Source organism: Salmo salar, chromosome 02 (assembly GCF_965601325.2).
Source record: "Salmo salar chromosome 02, fSalSal1, whole genome shotgun sequence".
NCBI classification, from domain to species: Eukaryota; Metazoa; Chordata; class Actinopteri; order Salmoniformes; family Salmonidae; genus Salmo; species Salmo salar.
In genome coordinates, this window is record NC_138292.1 from 56,476,890 (window position 1) to 56,499,136 (window position 22,247).

The 22,247-nt window shown below is 42.6% G+C and overlaps 2 protein-coding genes and 1 pseudogene across 17 annotated transcripts in view; 2 read left to right on the plus strand and 1 right to left on the minus strand.

Moving 5' to 3' along the window:
* The window catches only part of LOC106588180 (SEC14-like protein 1), a 59,710-nt gene extending 52,952 nt beyond the window's left edge, over window positions 1-6,758 (plus strand). For 3 of the 5 annotated variants that reach the window (XM_014176913.3, XM_014176939.3, XM_014176922.3), the window contains 6 exons: window positions 147-281; window positions 489-623; window positions 1,077-1,334; window positions 2,071-2,249; window positions 2,562-2,588; window positions 3,748-6,758. In XM_014176913.3, the coding sequence (XP_014032388.1) occupies window positions 147-281; window positions 489-623; window positions 1,077-1,334; window positions 2,071-2,249; window positions 2,562-2,588; window positions 3,748-3,847 (834 nt within the window). In that variant the 3' untranslated portion in view covers window positions 3,848-6,758. The remainder of the gene's footprint in view (window positions 1-146; window positions 282-488; window positions 624-1,076; window positions 1,335-2,070; window positions 2,250-2,561; window positions 2,589-3,747) is intronic. The other 2 variants (XM_014176930.3, XM_014176948.3) reach the window with 1 other exon arrangement.
* A 2,449-nt stretch (window positions 6,759-9,207) lies between these two features.
* The window catches only part of LOC106588153 (endonuclease V), a 48,987-nt gene continuing 35,947 nt past the window's right edge, over window positions 9,208-22,247 (plus strand). For all 12 annotated transcript variants that reach the window (XR_006761531.2, XR_006761527.2, XR_006761523.2 and 9 more), the window contains exons 1-2: window positions 9,208-9,362; window positions 15,242-15,413. Coding sequence is in view for 4 of the 12 variants with exons in the window: in XM_014176846.3 (XP_014032321.3) it covers window positions 9,319-9,362; window positions 15,242-15,413 (216 nt within the window). In the remaining 8 variants the exon portion in view is untranslated. The remainder of the gene's footprint in view (window positions 9,363-15,241; window positions 15,414-22,247) is intronic.
* Window positions 16,494-17,410, minus strand: LOC145863942 (UDP-glucuronosyltransferase 2C1 pseudogene; annotated as a pseudogene).

Sequence of the window (22,247 nt, forward strand, 5' to 3'; positions counted from 1 at the left end):
AAATACTATGGCTGGAGACTCCTAAAGGGCACCCTATTCCCTATATGGTGCTTATAGGGCATTAGATAAGATGCAATTAGGCATGATTTATTTAGGTGGGAGCAGTAGGGTGTTGACTCGTCCCACCGTCTCTGTCCTGTGTTCAGGTGAGCCCGTTCATCGACGAGAACACCCGTAAGAAGTTCCTGATCTACGCTGGTAATGACTACCAGGGCCCCGGCGGCCTGCTGGACTACATAGACAAGGAGGTCATCCCTGACTTCCTGGGAGGAGAGTGTATGGTGAGTCACTGTGGGGGTGCGTGTGTGTGTGGCGTCATCACCCAACATAGTCACATTGTCGTGTGGTTGCCATGATAACGTTTGTATCCCTTTTTCGTGTCTGTGAGCGTCTGTGCATGCATATAAATGATATTATCCTTGTGGAGCAGAAGGACATGTACTTTCTATGACGTTTTAGTTTCTCATATGGCCTAATTCTGTGTGCAGTGTGAAGTCCCCGAGGGAGGCCTGGTTCCCAAATCTCTGTACCGTACTGCAGAGGAGCTGGAGAACGAAGACATCAGCCTGTGGACAGAGACTATCTACCAGAGTGCCAGCGTCTTCAAGGGAGCGCCCCACGAGGTGAGCCCCAACACAGTGCACCTCGGCTGGGGCGGAGCAGAGAGGACTCGAGGAGAGCGGAGCGAGTGTGGCCTTAGCTGGAGCTTTTCCTTGACCGACACTGCCACCCATTGGAGAAATCCTGAAAGTGCATTGAAACTGATCTTCAGACATTTAGCCACTGTTCTGTCACAAATTGAACATGAACTTTGCTTTGAGAGGAATCTGCACCCATTTGTTCTTTTGTTTCTGTTACATAAAAGTAGATGGATGATATAATCTGTTATAAAAGGAGCCATGGTAACTTGTCGGTAGAAATCTGCTGTCTTATCTCCCTCTGTCATCTGTTCTTTTCTCTCTAATTCTTTTTCAATCTCTTTCTTTTACTTCTACTCTTCTCATCCCTCCCCCTCCCTCTCCCTTTCTCTCCCCTCCCTCCTTCAACCCTCCTCATCTCCCTGCGTTCCCTCCCAGGTGGTGCTCGAGATCATCGACGCCGCCTCCGTGATCACCTGGGACTTTGACGTGTGTAAGGGCGACGTGGTCTTCCACCTCTACCACTCAAAGCGCGCCCCCCAACCCCCCCGCAAGGACCCCCTAGTGGGGCAACACAGCAGCATCACCACCCCCGGGGGGAACAACGTCCAGCTCATAGACAAGTCCTGGACCTTAGGCCTGGACTACAGCATGGTGGAGTCACCACTCACCTGCAAGGAGGGGGAGAGCGTGCAGGTCAGCACTGGAGCAGCACACTAGTTGTTCGTAGTATTGAGAAAGACATCAGGCATGCAGGTGGCTCTTTGTCAGTGCCTGAGAGAATCTCTTGACTGAATTAATGAATTAAGCTTGACTCCATGAAAATATACTGGTTTGCGTATTACAGCAATGTTGAAACCAGTTGTTTAGTGTTAAGTGTGATTTTTTTTTTAAAATGCCATTCAATACTTAATGAATCTGATGTTAAGAACATTCAGATTGACAATGATTAAAACCTCTCATCTAATGCATCTCTCTTTCCGTCCCTCTCCTCTCCCTCTCGCCGTCCCTCTCCCTCTCGCCGTCCCTCTCCTCTCCCTCTCGCCGTCCCTCTCCTCCCCCTCTCTTTCCGTCCCTCTCCTCCCCCTCTCTTTCCGTCCCTCTCCTCCCTCTCTTTCCGTCCCTCTCCTTCCCCTCTCTTTCCGTCCCTCTCCTTCCCCTCTCTTTCCGTCCCTCTCCTTCCCCTCTCTTTCCGTCCCTCTCCTCCCCCTCTCTTTCCGTCCCTCTCCTCCCCCTCTCTTTCCGTCCCTCTCCTCCCCCTCTCTTTCCGTCCCTCTCCTCCCCCTCTCTTTCCGTCCCTCTCCTTCCCCTCTCTTTCCGTCCCTCTCCTTCCCCTCTCTTTCCGTCCCTCTCCTTCCCCTCTCTTTCCGTCCCTCTCCTTCCCCTCTCTTTCCGTCCCTCTCCTTCCCCTCTCTTTCCGTCCCTCTCCCAGGGTTCCCACGTGACCAGGTGGCCCGGGTTCTACATCCTGCAGTGGAGGTTCCACACCATGCCGGGCAGCGCCTCCACCAACCTGCCCCGCGTGGACGACGTCCTTGCCTCCCTGCAGGTCTCCTCACACAAGTGCAAAGTCATGTACTACACAGAGGTCATTGGCTCCGAGGACTTCAGGTTAGTAGCAGTGTGTGTGTGTGTGTGTGTGAGCTGATACCAAATTGGTCAATAAAGTAAATGTTTTTTTTTTTTAAATCGTACAATATTTTGTGTTATTATTGTATTGTATCATCACTTTTTTCCATTTTATATTTGTTGTATACAATGTTGACATTCATGTCCATTGTAGCCATTATGAAGTGCCAAGTGTAGGCTTCCCCTCCTAAAGAGAGACGTCCTTTTTACCCTCCACTCTTTCTTTTCAATGCGCTCCTGTCCTCTTATCGCTCACCAACCCCTCTTCCACTCCTTCTGTCTCTTCCTGTGAAGAACGGCTTGCTTTGACGTTCAAAGTTTGTAAGTGGACCTGTGTTCCCTTAGCTTTGCATTGCGTTTGGTTGCTTACGAGAACTCCCATTTAACAGTTAGCGACAACTCTGTAAGATGCTAGCATCCTGACCCTTCGCGTATGGCTTTATTTGAGCATTTCCTCACCAGCAATGCTAGGCTTTCTCTTTTGTGCTTCAGCTAGAGAAAGGCCACTCACACTCACTCACTAAGCTAGCTAGTCTCACCCTTGCTTGCATGAATGACTAACAGACACATGGTTTTTTTAGTTTGAGTTGCCTTCCTCCTTTGCCACGAAGGGCTACCTGTATTTCAGGGTTCCCTAACTCATGGCTCGCTTTTATTTATTTTCATTGTTGGACATAAAATAATGATTAAAGTCATTTTTAATTTAGGAAATCTGTTCAAGTATTTCCATGCATAATAGAGGCACGTGTCGTCATACAAATCTAAGTAAATGTAAAATGATTAGGTTTTAATTCAAATATGATATCTGTTTGGGCTTCTTGCGGTCAATTTGCAGTCTACAAATGATTTGTAATTATGTTCCGGCCCCCTGACCATCTGCTCAAGACAGAATTGGCCCACAGCTGAATGTAGCTGATGATCCCTGCTGTGTTTTTCTGCCTCTGCAAATTGGTTGATATGGATAAGAAGTCTTTCATTCATGCCCCTCAAAACTATCACTTAAGCATGAGAGACCATGTTCTAGTCACCGTGGGTTAGAAGAACCTATTTAGTGCAGTATGCTAAATGAATGTCACAGAGTGGATTCACCTCCGTTTGACTTGCTGCATGATCCACACTATTCGGCACTGGACTTGACAAAGCAGGAGCTTGAGCTGGGCATCATTAATACCAGACCAGGGATCAAATACTATTTGAAATAATTTCCTATGTGACAATAAAACATTTTTTTGTTTATACTTAAGCTGTGCTTGATTGAGCTTTCCTTTTGCAATATAACCAATAAACGAGTCCCACAAGTGCAAACCCCTCCCACCTATCACAACTAATGCAAAAACACAAAGAAATTGAAACATTTCAAATAGTTTTTGCACCCAGGTCTGTTTTAAGCCCATTTAGTATGTAGTTCTAAAACCTTAGTTAGGCCAACAATAATAAAACATTGAAATAAATGAATCTAACCTTTTTTTAACTCTCTCAGGGGCTCTATGACCAGTTTGGAGTCGAGCCACAGTGGTTTCTCCCAGCTCAGCCACGCCACCTCTAACCACTCCCAGTCCAGCTCCATGATCTCCAGGTAGGGGACTACAACTCTTGCCAAGGACTACAATTCTTCCTCTTCTGAACTACAAGTCCCAGCTCCTCCAGCCTTCACAGTCCACACTTTCTGCCCTAACCACCTCAAACCTGTACTACTATTTGTCAGTCACAATGTGGAACTGAAGCATGCTTGCACAACAGAGGTTAAAGAAAATGTCGGCAGTTGAAAAAAACTGAAAACAAAGACTTGTGATTTAAAGGGCTCCATTTTTCTTGCAGCAGGCCATGTAGATTTCTTCCCAGCTTTCTGCTGGGGTGCTGAACAGAACGTTGGCAGAACGTTTTCTCCTTGCTGAGACTTTGGTAGGTGTGGGAAGTGTCGCACCCACGGAGCGCAATGCCGGATCAAGCAATTGTCACACTCATTTAAGGAGCTGTGAGACCGGATAAAAACCGGATGCGTCGTTACATATATGCATTAGAACACTTTACACGCATGCACACTTCCAAGGTGTTGGTGATACTGGATGCGCTGTTACATTAGAACATGGACACTTTATAGGTTTAAGAAACAGGATGCGCTGTTACCTGCAGACAAACATGCTCAAACATAGGAAGACACACAAACACATAGTGTATCGACACAAACCATAAACACACCTGCAATGACATGCACAAATGCACAGTATTTGCCATATCACCAGTGGGGTTTGTCTCTAACTGGTGAATTGTTTATAGGTCAAGATTGGGGTAAAGCCGTAGCGAGGTATCGTTTAGAAGCAATAAGTAGAGTTCGAATTTTTACTATTGACATAATTACATTTCTATTTATCATAAAAATGTGTGTATGGAGGTTTGTCCTCATGGGTGCAATGTATAGGTGACCTTCCAGTTCCTGGGTGACTAGATGGACGGACACGGGCACATTTTAATTTAGCTGAACTTTCATTTGGAGAAATTGCCAGAAGAAATTGCCAGAGGTTATTTTGGAAATTGGAATTCACACATGGAATTTGAATGAACACATTTTGAATGTGTTCGCAAATTAATCTACACATCCATCTACTAGTCTCTTTTTGGCATGAGACACTTAACCAGTGATTCCTTTTAAATTCTTGAATTTCAATTACTCGGACTGGAATTTGAATGGATTCCGCCCCAAAATGAATGTTTCCCATCTCTCCCTGACTGCAGGAATGAACCTGACCCGTAGCTTGGTGTGGTGTGCTTTTTCTAGCCAATGGAATGTCCCGAACTGTCAGGGGGTCACAGGTTGAATAGGTCAAACTGCTATTCTTTTTAGAGGTGTGGATAAGGAGGGAGGAAGTGAATGTTTTTTGTGGTGAAAACTTAATCATTTGCTACTGCTCCATTCATAGAAATGTATTGATGCGTACATGTACTTGGGCTAGTGCTGGTTGGATTGTGGTTTCAGTGAGAGTGAAGTGTGTTGCTGCATGCTCATATGGGGATATGGTTGGTTGGTTGATTGATTTTAGTTTAGGAGTTACCATAGTAACTACTCATGAGCCATTTGTTTGGACCATTTTAGCCTTTGTAACTAACCATGTATATAAGAAATGTATCTGCTTGGTTAGGGGACACCCCCTTTGCCTCGACTGAGCGAAGTGGACGAAATTGACGATGTTTCCATTGTAATGCAACGTAGCCATGCAAATAATGTTCTGTACAGCCACCTTGTGCTTCTAAAGCACCAAAGACCAGCCAACAAAAAAAACTCCATCTTCTAGTTTCAATGTTTTTTTGTCAAGCTAGTTTGGAGTGTTTTAGGGGCTGTTTTGTGAGCTTCAAGCTCACGGAAGAGATATTGGACTTTTCTACAGATTAGACTGTAGGGCTGTTTCAAAGGGTTGGTAAGCTTTTGCCTTGCAGTGCAAGCTGAGGCTCTCTCAAGACAAGTAAGCCCATCCAGCCTGGTCAGTGCCACCATGCTGCTGCTTGACGTCAGAGGGCCAAAGACGTGTTTGTTGATGGGCGTCGGATCTCACTCCCAAGGATTATCGGCCAATCAGGACCTGTCTGTTTTTAACAGCTTTTTGAGATGCTACTTTTTCAATGATGATAACGAAACCCAAGGTCAAAGTGAACAGTCTATAATGTACAGTGTGTGTCTAACTGGAATAACATGAAATGCTTTGCTCACTGAGGAAAGGATCCACTCAGAACGAGGGCTATTCAGAATAAACTAATTTATTAAGTTAAAGTGATTGAATGGAATAATGAATAACTGTAAATGTCTGTAAGGGTGTCACCCATGTCAGGTCTGAGGATGTGTAGTTGTACGTAACTTATTTTCTTCTGTACTCATTTTAACCTTGAAGCATGTCTAGAGATAGACTAGGATAGTTTCCTACTTTCCAACTCTTTATCAAAAGAAACTCATAATGTCCACAATGTGTAACATAATATCAACACAATGTGTAACGTGCTCAACGGTTCACCAAGCTTTAGAGAAAGGTTCCAGTCCTGAATAGGTCTTTGTTCCCTCTCACAGTCCTGTCATGTTCAATGTTAGTTTTTCTTCAGCAGAGTTGGAACAGTGCTTTAGAAGTGTCTCACTGTGTTGTTTTAAACCAGAGACCGATTTCTTCAGTTACCTTTCAGTTTCATCAGCTGACCTCAACATGGGGTCACTGCCACAACTGAAATGTATCTGCTATGTGTCTGCTATGTAACCTGCTTTGCTCTACTTCTGTCAACCTTCACTTCTACTTATCTCATTTACATATGAGGGCTATTTCTGTCTTTGTCTGTCACCAACCATATCCTGATTTCTCCATTTCTCTCATCTAGCCTCCCTTCCTATAAGACAACGATAATGTTGCATATCTTTATTTCCCTTGAAATTCATGTTTAAAGAACTTTGAATTAATATAAAATAGCGCCTTTACAATTTTTCTAACCATTAAACTTGAATTATGAGAATTAAAAGTTGTCTTGTTTGTTTAACGTATCTTTTTACGTTTGATCCGGCTTCAACCTGCAATGCACGCAGCAATCTTAGTTTAAACTATTTGACTGTGTCAATGTGGATACATTTAGTTATCTGTATGTAGGTGACTTGAGCTATCTCAGACAAAATGATCATCAGAAAGAGTTGAACATTGAATGGATGAATAGCTGAACCGATGGATGGGATTACGTGAAAGCCGGAGTGAAAAGGTGAGTTTTTAGACGGGAATGGAAGATGGTCACTGAATTACAGGCAGATAGTATTCGCTGGGGACCAGTTTGAAGCCTAAAATATCACTTGAAAGTGCTTTCTTGGTTAAAAAAAAAGTTAATTAGTGTATGGTATTGAGGAGCTGTCCAAGGTACTACTGCCTAATGCCCACTAGGTGGCAATCATAAAATATAGAACAGAATATGCACAATCAAATTGAAATTGTATTTGTCACATGAACCGAATACAACCGGTGTAGTAGACTTTACAGTGACATGCTTACTTACAAGCCCTTAACCAACAATGCAGTTTTAAGAAAAATTATTTAAGTAAAAAATAAAGAGCATCAGTAAAAGAACAATAGCGAGGCTGTATACCAGTACAGAGTCAATGTGTGGGGGTACAGGTTAGTCGAGGTTATATGTACATAGGTAGGTAGAGTTGCATGTACATGGGACAGACCTGCTGTCCCAGACCTGCTGGAACCCTGACCTATTCACCGGACGTGCTACCTGTCCCAGACCTGCTGTTTTCAACTCTCTAGAGACAGCAGGAGCGGTAGAGATACTCTCAAAGATCGGCTATGAAAAAGCCAACTGACACTTACTCTTGTGTTACTGACTTGTTGCACCCTCGACAACTACTATGATGATTATTATTATTTGACCGTGCTGGTCATTTATGAACATTTGAACATCTAGGCCATGTGCTGTTATAATCTCCACCCGGCACAGCCAGAAGAGGACTGGCCACCCCTCATAGCCTGGTTCCTCTCTAGGTTTCTTCCTAGGTTTTGGCCTTTCTAGGGAGTTTTTCCTAGCCACCGTGCTTCTACACCTGCATTGCTTGCTGTTTGGGGGTTTAGGCTGGGTTTCTGTACAGCACTTTGAGATATCAGCTGATGTAAGAAGGGCTATATAAATAAATTTGATTTGATTTAGAGTTAAAGTGACTATGCATAGGTAACAGAGTAGCTGCGGTGTAAAAGAGGGGTCTGGGTAGCCATTTGATTACCTGTTCAGGAGTCTTATGGCTTGGGGGTAGAAGCTGTTCAGAAGCCTTTTAGACCTAGTCTTGGCGCTCCGGTACCCCTTGCCATGCGGTAGCAGAGAGTCTATGACTAGGGTGGCTGGAGTCTGACAATTTTTGGGGCCTTCCTCTGACACCGCCTGGTATAGAGGTCCTGGATGGCAGGAAGCTTGGCCCCAGTGATGTACTGGGCCGTACGCACTACCCTCTAGTGCCTTGCGGTCAGAGGCCGAGCAGCTGCCATACCAGGCAGTGATGCAACCAGTCAGAATGCGGGTCCACAAACTAAAGACAAGTTAGGATTTGAACTGCACATTTTGTACAATGCATATTTTATGAGTCTGTCTCAGTTGTGTTTGAAAGACGGTACAAGTGTAACTGCAATGAAACTGCTACATGTGAACTTTCGTGTGACACTTGGTGTTTTCAAGATAATTGAGAACTCGGGAAAGACTAGGTCAAATTATAACGTCCGTGATCGTCAGTTCGGAAAGCCAGAGCTCTAGAAAGATGCCCGAGTATCCGACTTGGAATTCCAACTTGGATGATCATTCAAAACGAATCGCAGTCGGAGTTTTTTTCACCAGTTTCCAGCTGTCTTGAAAGCACAGAAGTCGGAAACTTCCGAGTTCCCAGTTGTTTTGAACGAGGCTAGCGCTGTATGGTTCCGCCCATATGGAGAGACGTTACGAAACAATACAAGGTACGACCAAAGATATTTATAGCTAACCCAAGACAGTGCATCTGTGTCGTTTACAGTTGGAGCAAATGCATCATAGTGGGCAGAACATGCAAGGAGGTGGGCAAAGCCAAGCACGAGCTAGCGAGATCCTATTGGTGCGTTGTAGCATGTATTTGCATATTTTCGTTAGGGAACGCCTCCTCTGAAGTGCGCGTGTGCACAAACTCAATTCGACGTTGCAGTCCTAAACAACGCCCCTTTTTAAACGTTGGCAAAGCATCAAATCTATAAAATGTGTGCACTATGTTCGTAACAGATTATAGGTTTGGGAACAGAAATGTATTGAGAGAAGATTTTTCAAAGATGAAAAAATGTGCAGAATGTCGGCCCAGTTTAACCTAGTTCCATCCTCTCACACTACCCGCGACTGTACTTCCTCTCACTACCATATTTGGTGGTGAGAAAACGAACGCTTCAGTTTTATAGCCCCTGTGAAGCGTCTGAGTTTATCCTTCTGTCTGTGGTACAACCGTTCTTTTATACGTCAGTGTACAACACGGAAGAAGGTCTTCGCTGCAATAATTTGACACTTCTGCTTGTTCACTTCGAATAACTACATGTCTATTCTTCCTCAAGAAGAATTGGTCAAGAAATGGGAAAGGTCAGACACGTTTCTCTTAATTTGAGACAAAATGTAAACTGTATTTCACAGCTACGCGCAGCGAAAAGGAGCACGCGCTGCTCCTCACCTGTGTCATATTGTCATTTGATTAGGACACCACAGACAGGTGTGACAGCTAGCTATCTAGCTAGCTCACATAATTTGCTAACCCCCTGGTAGTTACACATACAGTGCTTTCTAGCTAGTTAGTATAAATAAAGCCAGACATTACAAGAGGCAGAGCAGTTGTCTGTCACATGGAGCAGTGGCGGTCAGTGCCGTTCAAGATGAGGAAAGATAATATTTTTTATATGAGCATGGCCTTATTTTTCTATTACAGCATATTGGATGAATGTCATTCATATTCCATTCACCCAGTTCATTGCAACAACAATATGTTTAGGCTACAACATTATATTCAAATTGTCCCTATACCCATCATGAGGTTGCTACAACCTAGCCAATGAATGAAAGTTTACAACATAGGTCGAGAGATACATTTGAGGTGACAGTGACATTCAATACCGCTTTGCACACACTTGCCTGTATCAAGCTGATATAGGATGTAATTATTAGTCCAACAGTTGCAAGAGTTTCTATTGGTCAAATTCAAGTACGTGTATCCCCGTTTCTTCCGCTTAAGAAATGTTTTTCAACAGAATCGGTGGAATGAATACACCCTGATCATGCTGTATTCCTTCTCGCATCCATGCGCTCTCCTCCTCTCACCTCTTCCCTTCGCTTGTGGACTTCAGTTACACCGGCAGGCCCCTGTGGCAATAAATTAGTAAAACCCTGACTTGGAAGAGTTCCAGTGTTGTGTTGGATACTGATAGCCAGCTAGCTAACTAACACAGCATCCCTCTGTTTGAGCAGGGTGTTTCAGTAGGCTAATCTTGCCAGCTGCATTTGCTAGTTAAGTAAGTGAAACAGAAAGTGAAAAAAATGACTATCTCTGTATATATATTTCTTTCTTGCTTCTCCATTTTGGAAGAAATTCATTTGTTCAAAACTGTTCAATACTCTCTTTGAGTCAACTACTCACCACATTTTATGCATTGCAGTGCTCTCTAGCTATAATTTATGCTTTCAGTACTAGATTCATTTTCTGATCCTTTGATTGGGTGGACAACATGTCAGTTCATGCTGCAAGAGCTCTGATAGGTTGGAGGACATCCTCCGGAAGTTGTCATAATTACTGTGTAAGTCTGTGGAAGGGGGTGCCAACCATGAGCCTCCTAAGTTTTGTATTGAAGTTAATGTACCCAGAGGAGGACGGAAGCTGGCTGTCCTTTGGCTACACAATGGTGCTACTCTACAGAGTGCTGTTGAGGCTACTGTAGACCTTCTTTGAAAAATAGTGTGTTTTAATCAATTATTTGGAGATGTGATTATATTTAGTATAGTTCTATCTTAAAAGGATAACTTTTTACATGTTTTACCATTTTTATTTTTATGAAATTCACTGACGAGGATGGTCCTCCCCTTCCAACTCTGAGGTATCTCATAACTTTGAACCAACTTCGATTTTCGACATTTAGCTAGCTAACAATTTGTTGTCCTCCCCATTTCAATCTCCACTGTCATGAGTCCGCTAGCTACACAAGTTCAGTTCCACCCCTAGCCTTTTGGGGGCCCTACAGGATAGTTCTTAGTTTACTGGGGTGGGTGAGGAGGGTTGTCAAAATGTGTATGTTTTGTGTTTTTATTTAGGGGGGGGCACAGGGTAGGGTAGTGCACAATGGTGTAAAGTACTACATAACTAGTTTTTTGGGGTATCTGTACTTTACTATTTATATTTTTGACAACTTTTACTTCACTACATTCCTAAAGAAAATGATGTGCATTTTACTCCATACATTTTCCCTGACACCCAAAAGTACTTGTTACATTTTGAATAGCAGGACAGAAATTGTCCAATTCATGCACTTATCAAGAGAACATCCCTGGTCATCTCTACTGCCTCTGATCTGGCGACTCACTAAACACAAATGCTTTGTTTCTGAATGATGTCTGAGTGTTGGAGTGTGCCCCTGGTTATCCGTATTAATAAAAAACACTAACAATTGTGCCATCTGGTTTGCTTAATATAAGGAATTTGAAATGATTTTTACTTTTGATACTTAAGTAAAATTTTGCAATTACGTTTACTTTAGATACTTAAGTATATTTAAAATCAAACACTTCTAGACTTTTACTCAAGTAGTATTTTACTGGGTGACTTTCACTTGAGTCATATTAAGGTATCTTTACCTTTACTCAATTATGACAATTGGGTACTTTTTCCACCACTGGTAGTGCATTTTATTCCCAGCTTTACAATCCCAATTTTGAAGGTTTTACTATAGAATTTCTTCCATATAGCCACATTTTCTCATCTGCTTCCCCTATCAAGGTGTTTTGGTACTTCCCTTATGCACCACGCTTTTCTGCATGCTTACTATACAGTCAACTCTATTCTGCCCTCTATACATAGTGACAATAGTGGTAGCTGGATTGTTTGTCCAGATCTACAATAGGCTAACTAGCAATCATACCACACATAAAATCATTCAAAGCTGCTCCAATTTTCTATATAAATCCACAAGAACTTGGAGGAATAGCTGATAGGCAGCGGAGAGGCCAGGTGCGACATTGCGCATGAAAAAAACCCACTTAAGACACGCAGCTCAAAAAGCTCACTACTGATCGTGTTTAAGCCATACAAATGTAATTGACTATATAACGGAGGCCCCTCTTCACATTTCTCCAAATAGTAAAAAAAGCAAACATAAAATAATGATTAATTTAATTCATATGAAACTCTTTTTTCATGCTGAAGCAGTCCATTTGCAATGTTTTTCCCCCAAAACCTTCCTAATTAAATGTTGACTGGAAAGTAGGCCTACCTGGCGGAATGATATCATGATCATTTGAATCAATGGGGTGCACATTTGTTTGGAATACTCAGCCATCATATGTGCAGTACAGAAACCTGACAGAAACACTGCTAGCCTTAAAAAAATGTACTGTGACTAAAACTCGGTTGGGACATGCTTTCAATGGTGCTCTCCAATACCTGACACTAATATAGTGGATTAGGGGGTACCCTAACTGTGACTCAAACCCTGGTCCCTATGACTGTCATTCCAAAAACCATTATACTGTCACAATCCTCGCTATATGAGCCATGATGAGGGTGGTAGGTAGCCTAGCGGTTAAGAGCGTTGGGCCAGTAACTGAAAACTCGCTGGTTCGAATCCCCAAGCTGACTAGGTGACAAGTCTGTCGATGTGCCCTTGAGCAAGCACTTAACCCCAATTGCTCTGGATAAGAACATCTGCTAAATGACTCAAATGTAAAATGTAATGATACAATTCCTACCAAGTGGATTAACCCTATTAGCACGATCCATAGGGTGTTTGCCTTTCACGCCAGAGACTCGGTTTAACTTCCTTGTCCTGCCGTTTGCTACAATGGTGTTAGAAGTGGGATGGCGGCCGTGCCTTCAAGTACAGAGGGGCAGTGTAGCAAACCTCACTATATGAGCCGCGTTACAATTCGCAGCAACTGGGTTAACCCTATTGGCAATCTTAGTTGTATTCCCTGCCCCACAAGGCTAAAGTCTCTTGGTGAGGTTGTTAGGTGTTGTACAAAGGTTGTTTAGTATTATTACAAGGGGTGCAAGTTTAATTACATTTTTAAATTATGATTGTTGTTTTTTGCTGGCTCACTTTACATTTCAATTTTTTTTATCCGTTATACAGTTAATTCAATTTGTATGGTTTTAGGGACATTATTCAAGTGAGTACAATTCTACTCTAGACTAAACTGTAGTGAAAATGGCATTGAAATAGTGGTGCAAAAGCTCTGTTATTTGAATGTTGAATTCCATTTGGATCAGTTGTGGGCCTACTCTCAGATCCTAAAGTCTAGAAAGGCACAGTACAGGACAGTCTGGCTGTATTTTTACTTCTGATACTGATGCTCTGTCTGTTGCTGATCATCATTCTCACAAGTCTTCCTATATAGTGAAGCCACATAGGACTATGCTCCCAGCTGGCCCTGTTATTCAGGCCCTGTTATTCAGGAAGCTTAACGCGCGTTCTGCCTCCTTTCCGATCTGAGTGGCTTTTCCTCCATCTAGAACCTAAAGATTCAATATTGCCTACATATTTGTCATTTAACTTTTAAAATGTATTACCTTTTTTGTGTGGCAGAAACACAACTAGTCATAATGTTTTCATCTGATTAGGCTACTTCGAAAGTCTCCTGTAACCTACCTGCGCACGTTATCCACGCCACTCAAATATAATCCAGCATCCAAACTGCACACTGGCCATTCAATCAATGGCAAGAGACATCTGTTACAAAACACCTAAAAATGTAATGACATTCGTAGATTGTCAAGCCAAGCCTTTCATACTGAGTAGGGAGGGATCTATTTTCTGTTTGTCCAGATTGACATACTCTATTTGATTGTAGTGTTGAAAACGTAAACCAAGATGAAGTCGGTAATCGGTATGCAGTTATGCATTGCTTTTTGGTTGTGTGTGGTGCATTGGCACAGAAACCTGTTGGTGGGAAAAACGTTGCATATGTTTTATATACTATACTATATACTATAGTAATAAGTAGTAATAAGGCACAAGGGGGTGTGGTATATGGCCAATATACCACGGCTAAGGGCTGTTAGTGCGTGCATACAGCCCTTAACCGTGGAATATTGGCCAAATACCACAAACCCCCAAGGTGTCTTATTTCTATTATAAACTGGTTACCAATGTAATTAGAACAGTAAACAGTGATTTAATCAAATCAGCATTCAGGGCTCGAACCACCTGGTTTACAATTATAGATATATCATACAAAAGTACATCTGATTTCACCCTGGCTAATGATTATTGCCTGCAGCCATCTCTGATCGTAGTGTAGTGAGGCAGGCAAGGGGAGAGAGCTCATTAGTGGTGATCGGCAAACCCTCAACCTTCTGGCCCGTAGCCCTGCGTGGCATCGACTGTGCCACAAAACCATTCTGAAGTGGTCAATTCGATATCCACGTTTACTCATTTTGCCATGGGGCAGAGACACATTTTTAAAGCTGGTTTCCTGCATGATTTATGCCATGTTAATGATGTCTGAGTGACTAACAAAATCAAAGGTGGCCCCCTGGAGGTCAGCACCCCTGGGTGACTGACAGAACAAGAACAGAAAAACTGCTGATGCACAACCAAAATTTGAAATTGCAACTTGTGTATTCTACTATTCTAACTCTCAACAGTACGTTGAGACCCAGACTGAGATTCTGGGTCTCCGCTTGTGCTTGGAGCTAGCCCTGCACAATTTGGTACTTTAAACCCAATGAACTGTGCTCATGGAATATCACATATCAACCACATAACCATGTAAAAGGTCTGAACGTAGGCCTAGGTATCCTTGTTCAATACTGGATAGCCCTTGTGAGGTTCAGGTAGGGTTGTCTTGGGAGAACAGTAGCAAGTTACACTATGACACCAGCAGAGGGACACAGCAACTGGGCAGGTGAGGTGAGACCTTTCTGCAAGAGAGAAGTTTCCTGCCAACAGTAACCCTGGAATGCTGCCCTGGAACTCCCTCTATTGAATCGGCTACCTCTCAGCCATTGACTTGTGAATCTATTGTGACCATCACTGATAATGGTATCATGTCCCATTTCCTGGCGCCGCCTCCTTGGTAGATTTGTGTCTGACGCTGGAGATGTAGAAGCCAAGCAGATGGTGTAGGGAGACCGGTGCTGTAGAATGCCTCATTACTACTAGAAGTCTTCATCCACTGTTGGCCAGTCCAAATTTGCTCCCTACCTCTCCCCCTTGGCCACTAACCCTTTGCGGTTTTCTCTCCCTCTCCTCTTTCTCTCCTAGTGAACAGGCCAGCCTGAGGCAGCAGGTGGTGGAGGAGGACACAGAGGATTGGCAGAGATGTCCCGACTTCACCGGGCTGGAGAGGGTTGGAGGAGTGGACCTGTCGTTCATCAAAGGAGATGACGTCAACGCCTGTGCCCAGCTAGTGGTGCTCAGCTACCCAGACCTAGAGGTAAGGCACTGACTCGGACCATTTCTATGCTAATGCTAACCATAGACTGGGTCTTAATGCTATAAAGCCCAAACTGACCATTTCTATGCTAATGATAACCATAGGCTGCATCTTAACGCTATAAAGCCCAAACGGACCATTTCTATGCTAATGCTAACCATAGGCTTCATCTTAATGCTATAAAGCCCAAACTGACAATTTCTATGCTAATGCTAACCATGGGCTGCATCTTAATACTATGAAGGGGTTTCCTTTTCTCCTCTGACTCATAGGCACTGTTTGAGCATACTAGATGAAAGAAAGATGGTGTTCTTTTTGTATTTCACCTGAATAGCTATTCTGTATTAGTGTGGATCAAAGAAAGGAGACAAGGAGGTGACTTGAAGGTACTGACACACAAGCCATGTCTGTCCAGTTGTCCTAGCAGTTTGTGACCATGAGTCTTGCCTCAACTTTTCATTGCCTCTATTTTTCATTCTTAACTGTTCCGCTCCCTCTGTTGGATCCGACCCTAATTCTCCATCAAGGGCTGTCAACACATTCTGAAACACAACCCATCATAATTAATGATATTTGCCAGCTTGTTTTGTTGATATATGGACCAATTGTGTTGTAATGTTATTATAGTAAGGCTAATTAAATGTTCCCCAGTCAGTGCAGACACAATAATTTACCCAGAGTCTCTCCCATTGGATTTTGTTGGATTTATTCACAACACAGTGGTTTTTGCATCACAAGCCCATGCAGCTTCAGAATAGCCAAGAGCCACATTGATTTTTTTCAAATTGGCTACTTGAAGTTTAAAATAGTTTTGAATATCCAAGGATGAATATCTGAGTAATTTTCTGAATTATAGTAATTTGTGTGACATTCACATGACAATTAACATAGAAGATACTAAATAAACATTCTGACAATGATGGGCATTTTAGCAGGAGTACAACACCTCCTCAATCAAATAAAATTGACTTGATAGAACAATGTCAAATAAATCAACACAATTTATTAAACAAAAAATACACTTGTGTAATACCTATTTCCCAACAAGTTAATCACAAATACTCTCAGAAATAATAACTTTTACTTATGAGTACAGTAGGCCCCATTGTGGAGAACTTCCTGCAAGCCCTGAAGAAAGATCCCTCTATTGAAACTGCCGATGTCTAAAACCTTGGCTCCTCCTCTCTCTTCCAGCCGGAGAAGATTGTCAAATTGGTCTTGGAACAGTGGCAAACCCAACACCATGGTAAATGGCCTCCTTGACAACATTTGTAACCCCATGTGACACAAATGCTCTGATCTTGTCATGACCAAGGAGGTCAGACTGAGCCAGCCGTTTTACCAGGAGGGTATTGTTACCCAAAATGGAGGGCTTGTCGCTAACATGTCCCCACATGACTTTCTGAGGCGTTGGGAAAATGCAGAAGCAATTTCAGTGGATACATCCCTTGTAAGACTAAGGATCCTAACTACATTATAATGACCACATGTTCTCCAGAGCTCTGAACAAACTCGTCTAGCTCTTTTGAGAGCGGTTGAGCAGGCTTACAGTAGAAGCCATCAATGTGTACGATGTTTGGCATAGTTGGACGTGGAGACCCGAAAACAAAATCAGCGAATCAACCATAGGTCAGCTGAACGAAGCAATCTGTAATAATGAATATCTCGACCAAAGTATTTATCACAAAAGCTCATCATAGTATAGATTGAACTCTACAATTTCATGGTAAACCATAATACCATAAAACATTATATTTCCGAGCCGCTGTAAGAAATTCATATCCTCCGATAAACCTGATCTAAAAACTGGAACAAATGACTAGTGAGGGAGAAATAGCAAAATGTGCCATACCAGCTGTGTTCCAACGAGCACTGTAAACTAAATGCAATCTAATATAATGTGCCAGCAAGACTCCCCCACCCCACGCAGGATCTGTGAGCACCATGTCATACCTCACTTCCACAAGGCTTTTCAGGAGTTCTTTATCCTCAAACATTGCTCTGACCATACCACACATACTTTCTTGAATCATTGAAAGTAAACTCACCAAAAAAAGAAACGTTCCCTTTTCTGGACCCTGTCTTTCAAAGATAATTTATACAAATCCAAATAACTTCACAGATCTTCATTGTAAAAGGTTTAAACACTCTTTCCCATGCTTGTTCAATGAACCATAAACAATTAATGAACATGCACCTGTGGAACGGTCATTAAGACACTAACAGCTTACAGACGGGAGGCAATTAAGGTCACAGTTATGAAAACTTAGGACACTAAAGAGGCCTTTCTACTGACTCTGAAAAACACCAAAAGAAAGATGCCCAGGGTCCCTGCTCATCTGCATGAACGTACCTTAGGCATGCTGCAAGGAGGCATGAGGACTGCAGATGTGGCCAGGGCAATAAATTGCAATGCCCGTATTGTGAGAAGCCTAAGACAGCGCTACAGCGAGACAGGACGGACAGCTGATCGTCCTCGCAGTGGCAGACCACGTGTAACAACACCTGCACAGGATCGGTACATCCGAACATCACACCTGCGGGACAGGTACAGGATGGCAACAACAACTGCCCGAGTTACACCAGGAACGCACAATTCCTCCATCAGTGCTCAGACTGTCCGCAATAGGCTGAGAGAGGCTGGACTGAGGGCTTGTAGGTCTGTTGTAAGGCAGGTCCTCACTAGACATCACTGGCAACAACATCGCCTATAGGCACAAACCCACTATCGCTGGACCAGACAGGACTGGCAAAAAGTGCTCTTCACTGACAAGTCGCGGTTTTGTCTCACCAGGGGTGATGGTCGGATTCGCGTTTATCGTCGAAGGAATGAGCGTTACACCGAGGCCTGTACTCTGGAGCGGGATCAATTTGGAGGTGGAGGGTCCGTCATGGTCTGGGGCGGTGTGTCACAGCATCATCGGACTGAGCTTGATGTCATTGCAGCCAATCTCAACGCTGTGCGTTACAGGGAAGACATCCTCCTCCCTCATGTGGTACCCTTCCTGCAGGCTCATCCTGACATGACCCTCCTGCATGACAATGCCACCAGCCATACTGCTCGTTCTGGGCGTGACTTCCCACAAGACAGGAATGTCAGTGTTCTGCCATGGCCAGCGAAGAGCCCAGATCTCAATCCCATTGAGCACGTCTGGGACCTGTTGGGTCAGAGGGTGAGGGCTGGGGCCAATCCCCCCCAGAAATGTCCAGGAACTTGCAGGTGCCTTGGTGAAAGAGTGGGGTAACAACTCACAGCAAGAACTGGCAAATCTGGTGCAGTCCATGAGGAAGAGATGCACTGCAGTACTTAATGCAGCTGGTGGCCACACCAGATGCTGACTGTTACTTTTGATTTTGACCCCCCCTTTGTTCAGGGACACATTATTCAATTTCTGTTAGTCACATGTCTGTGGAACTTGTTCAGTTTATGTCTCAGTTGTTGAATCTTGTTATGTTCATACAAATATTTACACATGTTAAGTTTGCTGAAAATAAACGCAGTTTATATCAACATGAGTATTTTGTTCTCTGAATAATTTTTTAAGAAATGTATCCTCTGTGTGTTTTTGAAGGATTGTTTGCACAAAATATATCATGGAATTTTATCAAGCCCGCCTATTGTTGAGATGCTTATTAAGGTGTAGAGCAAGGATGGGCAACTGGCGACCCGGACCGCAGCCCGCCTTTTTTAGGCCGTGGCTCAATTTCACCCCCCCCCCATGCCCAAAAGCCACCGTAATTCAAGAATGATTCAAAAACAACACAGACTAACTCTCTCCACATGTCATCCCTGGGGACATATCAAATACACCAAAACGTCTCCATCAATCAATCAATATTTGTATTATTTATTGCATTACCGTGTCAATTAAAATGCCTCATTTTGAAAAATTCACCTCCATGATGACATTAATATTCTAGATTTTTTTTAATATTCAGATCATTTTTAATTTATCATAATGTTCTTACCAAAGCAGGATAACTAAATTCCAGGACTCAGGAGCCTCTATACATCTTTTGGTTGACTTGCACACTAGATTTTCTTTTTAATAAAAAAAAATAACTCACCCTGTTTAACCTGACAAGTTATAAAAGAATGAGGCAAAATCCCAAAGACCTTGTCATCGACTTCAGGTAGATACCGTCAGCTCCAATGGATCCATCGCATGGGACCAAGGTATAGATCTCTGTTCAATGATTAACAAAAAATTTAACTTTGGAGCCAACTGTCAAAATGCCCAGATAGTTTTTCAGAGGCAAACTAAGAAGGCTGAGTGTGAATTAATCAATTTTGCAGTCCTTCTATGCTTTTATATAAAAAATGTATAGAGGTTAATTAAACCTCATGATCTGCATAGTTGCCTGGTTTGGCTTACATGGGTAAGCCAGAACACTGTAGCGAGAGTTGTGCAGGTCAGTGGAAAGATATTCTGGGTTAAACAAAAGACTCTCCGAGAAATCTAGAAAGACCACACACGCAAGAGAGGGAAATAACATTTGATCAATCACATCTCCTTTTAACAATGAGAATGCAGTACAGGTATTGACATCTAAACACAGGCTCAGGTCTCTACCTCTCAAGACCAACAGAGCCGTTATGTTTTGTACCAGAATCAGTAAGCCTTTAAAAGGATAGTTCTGTGAAATTACATATTTATATTTAAAAAAAGGAAAACCCGCACACTGAAAAAGACAGGCGACCGACCCTGACTTCAGTGCTTATTTATTTTTCATATTTGCAGTGACATGATCGTAAGCACTTACCAGTCAAAAGTTTGGACACACCAACTCATTCAAGGGTTTTTCTTAATTTTTTCTATTTTCTACATGGTAGAATAATGGTGAAGACATCCAAACTATGTAATAACACATATGGAATCATGTAGTAACCATACAAGTGTTAAACCAATCAAAATATATTTTAGATTTTAGATTCTTCAAAGGAGCCACTCTTTGCCTTGATGACAGCTTGGCACACTCTTGGCATTCTCTCAACCAGCTTCATGAGAAATGCTTTTCCAACAGTCTTGAAGGATTTCCCACATATGCTGAGCACTTGTTGGCTGCTTTTCCTTCACTCTGCAGTCCAAATCATCCCATACCATCTCAATTGGGTTGAGGTCGGGTGATTGTGGAGGCCAGGTCATCTGATGCAGCACTCCATCACTCTCCTTGGTCAAATAGCCCTTAAACAGCCTGGAGGTGTGTGTTGGGTCATTGTCTAGTTTAAAAACAAATAATAGTCCCACTAAGCGCAAAGCAGATGGGATGGCGTATCGCTGCAGAATGCTGTGCTAGCCATGCTGGTTAAGTGTGTCTTGAATTCTAAATAAATCACAGACAGTGTCACCAGCAAAGAACCTCCACACCATCACACCACCTCCTGCATGCTTCACGGTGGAAGCCACACATGCGGAGATCATCCGTTCACCTACTCTGTTTCTCAAAAAGACATGGCGGTTGGAACCAAAAATCTCAGATTTGGATTCATCAGACCAAAGGACAGATTTCCACCAGTCTAATGTCCATTGATCGTGTTTCTTGGCCCAAGCTAGTCTCTTCTTATTATTTGTGTCCTTTAGTAGTGGTTTCAACAATTCGACCATGAAGGCCTGGTTCAGTCAGTCTCCTCTGAACAGTTGAAATTGAGATGTGTCTGTTACTTGAACTCTGTGAAGCATTAATTTGGGCTGCAATTTCTGAGGCTGGTAACTCGAATTAACTTATCCTCTGCAGCAGAGGTAACTCTGGGTCTTCCTTTCCTGTGGCGGTCCTCATGAGAGCCAGTTTCATCATAGCGCTTGATGGTTTTTGCGACGCATTGACTGACCTTCATGTCTTAAAGTAATGATGGAAAGTTGTTTCTCTTTGCTTATTAGAGCTGTTCTTGCCATTATATGGACTTGGTATTTTACCAAATAGGGCTATATTCTGTATACCACCCTACCTTGTCACAACACATCTGATTGTCTCAAACACATTAAGGAAAGAAATTCCACAAATTAACTTTTAACAAGGCATACCTATTAATTGAAATGAATGAAATTATACAATGACTATAAGGTTAGTGCAGACAGACTGTCAGCTTTAATTTGAGGGTATTTTCATCCCTATCGGGGAACTGTTTAGAAATATCACCACTTTGTGTACATAGTCCCCCCCCCCATTTTAGAGAACGAAATCATGGTAGCGTCCACATTAATGTAGAAGTGTTCAGAAACATGTTATATTCTTATTTACAGTAAAAGTGACTCCAAAATGACACAATACATTATTTACCCTACATTTCTATTGGCCACAAAATATTCTGAAACACAACCAAAACAAACTGGAAATGCATCCAACAAGTTTGTAGTCACAAGATTGATGTACAGTGGCTTCAGAAAGTATTCACACCCCTTTACTTTTTCCATATTTTATTGTTTTACAGTCTGAATTTAAAATGGATTACATTTAGATTTTTTTGTCCCTGGCCTACACACAATGCCCCATAATGTGAAAGTGGAATTATGTTTTTAGAAATGTTTACAAATTAATAAATGTAAAGCTGAAATGTCTTGATTCAATAAGTATTCAACCCCTTTGTTATGTCAACCATATTCAATATTTTCAAGCATAGTGGTGGCTGCATCATGTTATGGCTATGCTTGTAATTGTTAAGGACTGGGGAGTTTTTCAGGATAAAAAATAAATGGAGTGGAGCCAAACACAGGAAAAATCCTAGAGGAAAACCTGGTTCAGTCTGCTTTCCACAAGACACTGGGAGATTAATTCACCTGTCAGCAGAACTATAAACTAAAACACATGGCCAAATCTACACTGGAGTTGCTTACC